The sequence below is a fragment of the Mastigoproctus giganteus genome, chromosome 9, assembly GCF_048544385.1.
Source record: "Mastigoproctus giganteus isolate SK-2022 chromosome 9, ASM4854438v1, whole genome shotgun sequence".
In the NCBI taxonomy this organism is placed as follows: Eukaryota; Metazoa; Arthropoda; class Arachnida; order Uropygi; family Thelyphonidae; genus Mastigoproctus; species Mastigoproctus giganteus.
The window spans coordinates 178,702,140-178,714,608 of NC_143583.1; the positions used below are offsets into that span (position 1 = coordinate 178,702,140).

At 37.4% G+C, this 12,469-nt stretch overlaps 1 protein-coding gene across 1 annotated transcript in view; it reads left to right on the top strand.

Moving 5' to 3' along the window:
• The window catches only part of qin (tudor domain-containing protein qin), a 571,075-nt gene that overhangs the window by 546,656 nt on the left and 11,950 nt on the right, over nt 1-12,469 (top strand). Inside the window, exon 36 of the mRNA XM_090381133.1 lies at nt 3,907-4,036. Coding sequence (XP_090237259.1) covers nt 3,907-4,036 — 130 coding nt within the window. The remainder of the gene's footprint in view (nt 1-3,906; nt 4,037-12,469) is intronic.

The window sequence follows — 12,469 nt, forward strand, 5'->3', positions numbered from 1 at the left end:
AATTGCAGTAAACCGTAGAAATTAAATGACACGAGAATTCTGTTAATGTTCGTCGGCCATGTTTGATCTCCGATGCGTGGACCTTTATGCACATGCGCAAAGACAAATAATCACTATTTAAGTTTCATGTTCAAACCTATTCGGTAATTTTCATTCCTGTGATCACGCATACGGTTGAAAAGCATTGTCAGCTTCAGAAGGAAAATCATTTCAAATATTTTCGATAGATTCTTTTTAATATTTTTAATTGCATTAAATTGATTTTTAATTGTGTTAAATTGGTTTTTAATTATTTTTTACTCTAATGTAAGTTTGTCATTTTAATTTCTGGAGAGCATCATACGGAAGTGTTCTACATACTATATTGAGGTAAATTCCTCTTATTATTTTACAAATACAAAAAATTATGAGTGTTATTGAAACAAACCTTATTTCGTAATAAAAATTATCTTAAATATTACTTTTATTAAACACACAAAATTCTTATTAAAGTTTCTCTTTGCCAGTTAATTATCTTTTTATATCTGGGATTAATTTAAGTATAGTTGGTACTTTTTTTTTTATCATAAATATAAAAATCCTGTATTGTTCACCTTATGACATTGCAATCAGTCGTCTTGAGAATAATTTTTTTTTTTTTTAAGTTTCTTGGGCATTAAAAAAAAACTTGGAGAACATTTACCTCTTGCTTGATTTTGAATTGTTTTTATGTATTGTTCTGAAAATTCTGTTGCTACATCAACATACTTTGTTGCTTGCTTGATTTGTATACTCTACTGACGTTTATCATTTAATGCTTTTTTATCAAAATGTTTAATAACATTAAATACAGTTTTCTTACCTTGGCTGGCTATGTACAGATTTTCCTCTTTTTATTCTTTGATACAGACATCCAGTTCATCCATTTGTGTATTTTTATATTGCTGATCATTTGTGTATAACCACATATATAAGACCATGAGTTTAGTACTCTTACAAGTGCACAGAGTTCCTTCTGACTGGTGCACCTTCGGATAAAGTATGCCATTTTATAACCTTAAAATTGGCAAGAAATAATTTAAAATTGTCCACTTTTTGATATAACCTTTTATTTTCAATCTGTTATGAATGCAAATGTGAATAATCTGGTTTTTATATTCAAGATATAATTTTTTTAATCTCTCTCTCTCTCTCTCTCTCTCTGCCATGCTTTATATAAAACAACATTTGGACATTATCTTCATTGTTGGCAAGCAGAACTTGAAAGAAACAACAGTCGAATAAAACCACACACTTCCATAGCAGGATGCTGCTGAGTATTGTAAACAGCATGTATATTTAGTGTTGTTGGGTGAGGTTGGGATAACTGGATGCTACAGAGGCTGACAAATTTTAAACACTTGTTTTTTTAACTCTTTTTAACATTTTAAAAATACTGCATTTGGGCATTATCTTCACTGTTGGCAAGCAAAACTTGAAAGAAACAACAATTGAAAAAAACCATGCACTTCAACAATAGGATGCTGTCAAAACTTCAACACTTCCTAATTATATGCAAAAATAGGCTTAAGAACATGCTTTGTTTTTTATTTTTTTATTGCCAACTTCTTCCATAACAAAGCAGTGAATTATGCAGAAATGGGTATGCAATGGAGAGAAACACAATAATTGAGGAATTCATAAGTTGATGTAGATGTTGCATGTACAGATTTTGGTTAAGTTAAAAAAAAATGGCTCTGACATACTCTATACCAAGGAACTACTATCGGTGTGTTAATCTAGTGTCATGATGACGTGACTCCTACAGGCTTGGAATAAACTTAAAACAGCACCAGTAAGGGAACCAATGTGAGTGAGCAGTGGAAATCTGAGAGTCCCCCCCCTTTTTTAAGTATTAATATAGGTCAGGTGTGTTTATCTTGTGACACCATTCTTCATATCGTATAGCCTACAGCCATGTAGGCTACACGATACAAAGTGGTGTATTCCACAACAACCATTTTAATTAAAAATATTAAAAGTTCATCTTGAAAGCTAACTCTAATATACATTATATATATGTGCTATTCCCTCAAAACATGCACGTTGCAACATAGTAAAGCTTATGCAATTTAAAAGAGGTTGTCAGAAGCAATTTCAGTGCACAAGAGGACATTCCTCACTGCATAACAAGACATCCATTTGTTTAGGCCCAACCCCACCCCAGGCTCAAAACTAGCATATCATATAATATAGTTTCAAACCAACTTCTTAAAAATATCTGTTCTTAGTAATATTTTATTTTCTGTATTTCTTTCATATGACATCATTAATGTCTTGTGAAAAACATTTATCAACAAAAGTCCTGCTGTGAAAAATCACTGGGTATATGCAATCAATTAGTGTTAAGAAATTGTTCTTGTGGGCAATATCCCACAACCTTCAGCATAGAAAATGCATATATATATATACATACACTTTCTCTTTTCCTGTAGGTACCTATCCAGCAAGCCTTGAATTTCCCTCAACCTCAAAGTTATGGTTTCCTCAAATGAAACCGTGACCTCACTCTCCAGAATGTTAAAATCCTTAATAATCCAAAGGAAAAGCTGCTATTGACTACATAATTTGTCTTGCCTATAATGCCTTTAACTCCCTGTTCAGTTCTATACCTGTACAACCCAGCAATTTCATGGAGGAAGTTATTCTCCAACATGATGCATTAGCATTCTGCATACTTATTCCCCAGTAATATATGTACATGTGTTTTGTTTTTTTTTTTGTTTTTTTCAATTGATTCAATCATAGTTCCTGGACATAAAAATATTGTTCCACTACCATCATTATTTTATTGTGTTTATCAGTTTTAATCTATTCCTTATGTTTCATCACTTTTATACATTTAATTATATAATTTATTTATCCACTTTGTCTTTGGCAAGAAGATTTATTCATAATAAGTTACCAAATTTATTCTTGGAATCACATTTATGGATTAGTAATACATTGACACCTCTCCAATCCAAGGGAATTTTCCTTGAGCCTAATGAAGTCCTCATTATTAACTTTACTAGTTTGTATTCCCTTGCCACATTCTTTAAAATAACTGGGTATATGCAATCTACCCAAGGCCCTTATTGCCTTCAGGCTCAAGTTTTTCTAATAACTATATTATTAGAAAACTATAAAGTAGCCTTCCGATTGCTGTACATTATGGATACACCCTATGGTGCCGCCTCCGTAGCCAGGTGGGAAGGAGCAGCAGCAGTGCGTAGCACACGCTTCTTGATTAGACCAGGGTTCAAGCCCGTCACCACCAAATACGGAGGATGCGGAAAGGTCAGGGAATGACCACCGCATATCCCGGAGCAATATGGCCTTAGTTGCTAATGCTCCTAAAAACCAAATAACAAATAACAACACTCTATGGTGCCCACACTAATAGTGCAAGAGTTAAATTGACATTTAAAGTTTGAATTGCTCCCATACTGAATTTTTTCACACCTTTGTGGGTAAAATGAAGTTGTCAGCCATTTCATGCAACACAAAATTACTGTTAGGAGATTTAGATATATACATTTAGATAAATAACCCCTACATTTATTACAAATTCTTTTGCAGTAAAGTAACAGGACATCCTAAAACACCCTGTTGAATACTTTTCCAGGCAGTTTCAGCTACTACAGGAAGATGCACAAAACACAAAGTAAATTGGTCTACTGCTGCTGCTGCTGTTCTGCCCATCGAAATGTTCTACAGCGTGTTACAGCTTATTCACATACATTTAATTGGTTGAAATTCAAAAGATCAAACTATTCCTATCAGCATAATGACAGTTTTATGCCCATTCCATGTATATATATATACAGAATACCAGATTCATGATCATTTAGTTAGAAAAGCATTTCTTATTATCAGAAAATACATTTATTTTATTATTTTTTTAAGGAATGGCATGTTGTGGGATGTATACCTATGATGATAACTGGTATCGTTGTTTGATAACAGATATAAATGAATGTGGAGTTTCAGTAATATATATTGACTATGGCAATTCAGAAACAGTTCCTGCTGAAAGGTAAGTAAATAATTTGATTTACAAAATAAATTTCAGTAAAGGATATTTAAATTTTTCAATGAGAAATATTTGCAAGCTATAAAAAGTTTTATGATTAATACCACATTAAAAGTTATATTAGTATTAATATTGTAAAATGGTAGCAGAGCTTATACAGCATTGGTTGGGGGGGGGGGAGAATTGCCCATCCCTTCTTATAACTTGTCTAATCCTTCTTTAAGTTTATTTTAACAATTAGTTACTCTCTGGCTGAATGCAAATTTCCACACATCTAAATTTAGTTGCCACCTCTCAGCCCATCTACTCAACTTTTCTGGATCCTGTCGCAGCAGCAGCGTACTGTCATTAACAACCCTGCCAACCTTAGTATCATCTGCAAACTTGGACATTAAGCTGATATACCATCATTAATAAATACAGAAAACAACAATGGACCCAATACTGAACCCTGACGGACTCCACTAATAACATTAGTCCACGAAGAGCAGTGTCCATTGTTTACCACTCTCTGTCTTCCCCCATTCAACCATCCCTTTATCCATAGCAGCAATTTGCCTCCAATGCCACACTGCTCCAATTTGTGCAGCATTCTTCCATGTGCAACAGTATTAAAAGCCTTTCTAAGATCCAAATATATGATATCAAAGTTATTCCCTTCATCCAGTTCCTTCATGGCCACATCATAGTATCAATCAGATTGGTAAGACAAGACTCCCCCTTAACAAAACCATGCTGTGTCCAAGCTATAACTGAAGTCTTGTCTAGATGATCCTGCAGTGCTTCTTTAACCAGTGCCTCGAATAATTTCCCTGGAACAGAAGTTAAACTAACAGGTCTGTAATTACCTATGTCTCCCTTTGATCCTTCTTTGTTAATTGGGGTCACATCTCCAGTTCATGGATACCTCCCCTGAGTCCAAGGGAAGCTCTTATAATTATGGCTAAGGGTTTGCTTACTTCCTTTGCCGCCTCCTTTAATATAACTGGATAGATCCCATCTACTGCAGGTTCCTTTCTTATGTTTAACTTCAACAATTTCTTCTCCACTTTGCTCTCAGTTATTACAAAATCATCTAGCTCATTGCCAGATTTAATTCACCTCTGGCATTCCACCCCCTGAATAACTCATGTGTAAATGTAGATGCAAAATACTCATTTAAGTTGTTAACTGTCTGAGCAGGATCATCAACAATTGAGCCATCGATATCCAGTGGACCAATCTGATTCATCCTCTTCCTTCTAGAGTTTACATAAGTAAAGAACTCTTTGCTGTTTTTCTTTGCATCTCTTGCAAAGATTTCTCATAATCTGCCTTTGCCTACCTAACCTCCTTTGTGACTTGGTTATAGATTGGCTTATGTCTATGGCTTCTGTGTCACACATTAATTTATGTATCCCATGCATTTTTCTTCTCTGCCACATGTCTCATTAGTTCATCTGACATCCATTTAGGCCTAAAGCTTAAACAATATTTCTTAGTTGGTATGAAAAACCTAGTAGCTTCCAAGATTAATTCTTTGAATTGCTTCCCATTTTGATTTTGCTATTGGTAACATCAGCAGGGCTGCTGCGACACTATGCACTGCCAGTAAGCGAAATCCAATTTGCCGCCCCAAAATATTTCAAATAAAAAATAAAATAAGATGTAAATAATTATTATTAATTTATTGAAAAAGAAAAGAATTACAACATGTCTTATATATAATACACTGATGTGCAAAACTTAATTACCAACACTATTTCTAAAGGTTACAACCACAAAATCAAACGAAACAGCCTGTGGCAATTTGCATAACTGGCCGTTCGGTAGAAAGCAGCAGCACGTGCAAAAATTTGAATCGTCATGCGAGGGCTCACAAACAGATAAAAGCAGCAGTTCGTGCAAATTACCAAATGGTGATCACGATTGTTACAGGCGTTTGATTGGTTTCGTACAGTGCTACAGACAACAGAATGGCCAGTAGACAACACCTGGATGATTTTACCCTGGGTCAAATAATTAGGAAGCTCAAGGAGAGTCGAAGTGTGCAGAGTTCGGTATCACCCATAGCATCGTCTCATGTGCTTGTTGGTCTTCAGAACAACAGGTATGGCTGTTCGAAGGACCAGTGGTGGTCATCCACAAAAAACAACACCCAATGACAACCTCTATGTACTCCTTCAGGCCAAGAGGGAACCGACACCAGACAGTGGTATCCATTACAAACCAGCTGCACAGGACACGATATATCGTGGTTACTGTGGCCAGGTGACTCCACAAAGGGGGACTGTTTGCCCGATGGCAAGTATGCTGTTAAAATAACAGACAGAATCATTCTGAAATGGAAATAAACTTTAAATTCTAAATCACAGTAATCGTACTCTATCACAATAATAAAATAAAAGGTTAAAAAATTATAAAGTTAAAAAAATTATACAAATCTGTTACCTTTCTTTAAGAGATACGAATTTATCAATTATTCCATTTATGTTTATTTGTTCCAAATGATCACTTTCCATTGAAATTATTGCCAAATTAGAGAGTCGTTGTTGACACATTGTCAATCATAAATAATTTTTAATTAATTTTAAATTTGAAAAACTCCATTCACCTGAACCAACTGAAACTGGAAAAATTGTCATTGGCATTAGTAGTGGCTTATGATGCAAGAAAGCAAGCCAGGCTTATACGGCATCAGAAAAAAAAAAAAGAACCCATTCTCCTTCCCATCTGTTCCAAAACTTTGTCCAGTTCTTGCTTGAATTTATTTAAGCTATCAACTTCCACAACAACAACAGATGGAGTTTTTTAAGCTATCAACTTCCGCAGCAACAGATGGACTACCTGGCCTAAATACAAATTTCTGAACAACTGTTCTACAACTGTCTTTCCTCAATTTCGAATTTATGCTCTCGCAAGTGCGTAATCCGAGCAAGAGGAAGAATCCCATCAACATTGAGTCTGCTCAACCCATTCAAGGCCTTATACACCTCAATCAGATTACCTCGCAGGAGCCCAGCCTCCAGAAGCTGCAATTTGCAGAACTCATGCCTTTATTGGTAAGAGTACCCCTTTGTTCCCCTCATTAGCATAAATTTTTAATGCAACTGCTACATTTGAAAAAGTATCTATAAAATTGTTTTTGAAAATGTATTGTAACACTTCAAATGGAGTAATATTGTCTTTAATATAAATTTGAAGTTCTCTTAAGTCCTTCAAATAAGCTAAACCATCAATATCAGACTTGTTATGATCAATGTCACTTAATTTATTACGTCAATCTTTGCAAAGATTTAAGAAATTGTTATATTACCATTTTTTTTTTAATATAGAAATATTATAAGATATTTCTACATACACCGATGAGCCAAAACATTATGACCACCTACCTAACATGATGTTGGTCCTCCACGTACAGCTAAAACAGCTCATACCCAACGACGCATGGATGCTACAAGATTGTCTTGTGGTATCTGGTACCAACACGTAAACAGTGGCGACTCCATAGCCAGGTGGGAAGGAGCAGCAGCAGTGTGTAGCACACGCTTCTTGATTAGACCGGGGTTCGAGCCCGTCACCACCAAATATGAAGGATGCGGAAAGGTCAGGGAATGACCACCGCATATCCCGGAGCAATATGGCCTTAGTTGCTAATGCTCCTAAAAACCAAATAACAATCAACAACACGTAAACAGCAGATCCTTTAACTCCTGTATGGTCCGTGGTTGAGATGGCGCAGATCGGAGTTGCTGTTCCAACACAAACCACAGACCCCCAATGGGATTGATGTCTAGGGAATTTGGAGGCCAGGGCAATACCTGGAAGTCTTCCTTGTGTTCCGTGAACCAGTCTTAAACAGTCCGGGCGATGTGGCATGGCGCATTATCCTGATGGAAAATGACACTGCCAGAGGGGAAGACCATTGCCATGAAAGGGTGTACCTGTTCAGCAATGATGTTTAGGTGGACATGTGTATGTGTAAAGAAGGGTGGCGCCTAGAACATCAGTTCAACTCCGCCTCGTATCTCTGTGAAGAATAGTATTAGCATTAGTATTAGTAGAGGCATTTGATGTAAGAAAGCAAGCTTATGCAGCATCAGCCAAAAAAAATTTAAAAAAATAAAATAAATAATAAATAAATAAAAAATAACCTCTTCCACTTCACCTCTCTGTTCATTCGAAATACCTGTCCAGCTGAGCCTTAAGCTTATTTAGGCTATCAACTTCCACGACAAGGGATGGAAGTTTATTCCACCAACCAACCACCCTCTGGCTAAAGGCAAATTTCCAAAATCTCAGGTGATTATTCTGAGCAAGAGGAAGAATCCCATCAGCATTGAGCATGCTCAAACCATTCAAGGCTTTATACACCTCTATCAGATCACCTCGCCGGTGCCTAGTCTCCAGACACTGTAATTTGCAAAACTTAAGCCTTTCTTCGTAAGAGCACCCTTTTGTTCCATTCACTAATTTTGTTGCCCTTCTCTGTACTCTTTCCAGCATCTCTACATCCTTCTTGAAATGAGGCCTCCATACCTGTATACAATACTCTAGGTGTGGTCTGACCATTGCCTTATACAATGGAATAATCACCTCCTTATCCCTGCTAGAAAAATTCCTATATATCATCGACAATACACCATGAGCTACTCTTGCAGCCCGTCTGCACTGCTCAGAGAACTTCATATCTGCCTGCACAACCACCCCCAAGTCCCTTTCATTCTCTACCACTGTCAGTGTAGTACCACAGAGTTGATACGTTGCCCTGGGGTTGCTGTTTTCCATATGTAGTACTTTACATTTGTCAATGTTAAACTTCATTTGCCACCTCGAAGCCCATCTGCTCAACCTTTCCAGATCTTGTTGCAGCAGCATAGTGTCAGTAGTGTCCTTGACAACCCTGCCAACCTTCGTATCGTTGGCAAAATGGACATTAAGCTTGATATACCATCATCGATATCATTTATAAATAATGGACCGAACATTTATAAATAAAGACAGAAAACAATAATGGACCCAATACTGAACCCTGAGGGACACCACTAATAACATTAGTCCACGATGAGCAGTGTCCATTGATTAGCACTCTCTGTCTTCTCCCCTCAACCACCCCTTTATCCACAGCAGCAATTTGCCTCCAATGCCACACTGCTCCAATTTGTGCAGCAGTCTTCCATGTGCAACAGTATCAAAAGCCTTTCTAAGATCCAAATATATAATATCAAAGTTATTCCCTGCATCCAGTTCTTTTGTGACTGCATCATAGTATCCAATCAAATTGGTCAGGCAAGACTTCCCCTTAACAAAACCATGCTGTGTCTGAGTTATGACTGAAGTCTTGTCTAGATGATCCTGCAGTGCTTCTTTAACCAGTGCCTCCATTAATTTTCCAGGAACAGAAGTTAAACTAACAGGTCTATAATTATTTGTGTCGCCCTTTGATCCTCCTTTGTGAATTGAGGTTACATTTGCACATCTCCAGTCCATGGGTACTTCCTTTGCTGCTTCCTTTAATATAACTGGATAGATCCCATCCACCCCAGGTGCCTTTCTTGTGTTTATCTTCAACAATTTCTCCTCCACTTTACTCTCAGTTATTACAAGATTCTCTAGCTTACTGCCAGAGTTGAATACACCTCTGGCATTCCCCTCGCTGAATAACTCCTCATGTGTGAACATCGATGCAAAATATTCATTGTTTGTTAGCTACCTGAGCAGGATCATCAACAGTTGATCCATCGATATCAAGTGGACCAATCTGATTCATCCCCTTCCTTCTAGAGTTTACATAAGTAAAGAATTCTTTGCTGTTTTTCTTTGCATCCCTTGCCAAAGATTTCTCGTAATCTGCCTTCGCCTGCCTAACCTCCTTTGTAACTTGGTTACAGATCAACTTGTATCTATCATAGGCTTCTGTGTCACATGTTAATTTGTATGTATCCAATGCATTTTTCTTCTCTGCCATATGTCTCATTAGTTCATCTGACATCCACTTAGGCCTAAACCTTGAACAATATTTCTTAGTTGGTATGTAAACCTAGTAGCTTCCAAGATAAGTTCTTTGAATGCTTCCCATTTTGAATTTGCTGTTGGTAACATCATCAGTTGGTCCCACTGTATGGAATTTAAATACTGTCTCAGTCCATTGTAGTCGCCTTTACGAAAGCAATAACCCTTCCCTTTACCCCTAATGGTAGTTACCTCTTTGAGTAAATCCCACTTCAGCAGACTGTGATCACTGCCACCTAGTGGTTCATTTACCTGCAGATTCTTAATGCATGAAGAATCACTACTGATAATCAAATCAAGAGTATTACTCTCTCTAGATGCCTCCCGAACATGCTGATGTAGAAAACAATCATCCAATAAATCCACAAAAGCCTTGCTAGTGTGTGAGTCACCAGCCCCCAAATTCCAGTCAATATCTGGGAAATTAAAATCCCCCCAATATAAGACTCTCTGATTTACTGGCCCACTCTATTTCCCCGTACAGTTTCTTATTATACTCATCAGAGTCATTAGGCCTATAGCACACTCCTACTCTCAATTTTGATTCTCCCAATGCTTATGTCACACCAAACTGACTCGACACTGCACTGTCCAGCGATGTCGACTGGCTTCACTTCCTTGGATTTTATGCATTTCTTAACTAATAACATAACCCTTCCTCCCTTCCTACCCTGTCTATCCTTTCTGTAGACATTGTACTCCCCAAATTCCAGTTCTGCATTCCTTATATCTGTGTGACACCACGTCTGTGAAATCCCCACAATATCTGCCTTTGATGTTTTGAGCAATACCTCAAATTCATCAAATTTATTTACTAAACTCCTAGTATTGGTGTACACGCAAGTATACATGCACCTTTTCTTTTTCTTAGCTACCCTAACACAACCTATATGTTTATTTGTACCCCAATGATTCCCAGCAGTCTCTGAACTATCCTGCATCTTATTTTCTAGGCTGCGGCTCATTCCAATAGAAGCAGTGCAAGAATCACTTTCACCTCTGCCAGTGGCTACTGTTAATCTATTAGTCCTTGTATCCCCCCCCCCAATCTAGCAGTTTTCCGACTCACCTAACACTGCCTCGATAGCATCAGCAAACATTCTTGCACCTTTTCTATTTAAGTGTATCCATCCCTGTAGAAGCAGTCTCTCCTGTTAACAAGTACAGACCAGGCTGAAAAAAATTCTACCCCTTGAGCCCTGCACAATCCTTCCAGGGCCGAATTGATCGACAGGGCTCTCATCATATACTCCCTCCTATCATGTCTGGGCAGAATTACAGACACTTTCAAATTCAACCCTAATTCATGGCTTTTTTTCAACAGTGACCTGTACTTGTTTAGTAATTCCGCCGGTCTCCTACTCTTAATATCATTAGTGCCAACGTGTACAACTATATCACCTTTTGTGCCCTTAAAAGATGATATCTGCTCTACAACGTCATCAACCTTTGCTCTGGCGGACATACCCTGGTCCTGTTCCACCTATCCTTTTTACAAAGCATGTTTCCCTGACAATAGAGTCACCAACAACTACTAGTTCCTTTGGGACCAGCGCATCCTGCTTTGGGGGCTGCCACTGTGTTGTGCGATGACCAAGTGCAAGCTCTGGCATTGGTGTGGGCAGCTGAGAGCTTGATGGGCCCCTCACTTTTAATGCTTCGAGGGCATCCGCCCTGTCCTTCAAGCACTCATATAGGCCCATAAAATGCTGAGTTGTCACCTGATTTCCTTACACTCCTTGCATCGCGCATACACAAAGACATCCCCCATGGCAGTATCATGTCCCATACCTGACTGCTCCACAAACATCAAGCAATTAGTGCATTTTAATAGGCTGTGATTCAGAGGGCAACTATCCCCCTCAGTTCTCCCCTGAGCCACAGCACTCCCATTAGCTTGAGCCTTTTGCTTTGCTGCTCTGGTCAGAGTCATGATTTCGATTTAATTTCAATAAAATTTCAATTTCAGTACAAAATTAAAACCCTAAACTTATATCTCAACACAGTTATAACTCTATATTTATGTTTCAGTATCGAGTGTTATCTACAAAATCCCCCCTCAGTTCTCCCCTGAGCCACAGCACTCCCATTAGCTTGAGCCTTTTGCTTTGCTGCTCTGGTCAGAGTCATGATTTCGATTTAATTTCAACAAAATTTCAATTTCAGTACAAAATTAAAACCCTAAACTTATATCTCAACACAGTTATAACTCTATATTTATGTTTCAGTATCGAGTGTTATCTACAAAATCCCTTTATATAACTTCCGTATCAAGTTAAGTATTAATTATTTATTTTTTACTAATTATTTATGTTACGTAACCCAAGTCGTTATATGTATAGTTAAAAGTACAATTTAATTGACAATGAAGTTCAACAAGATTAATTCTCTGATTAATTGACAATATTATGTACTATACTATTCTATATTATGCTATCTATTTCG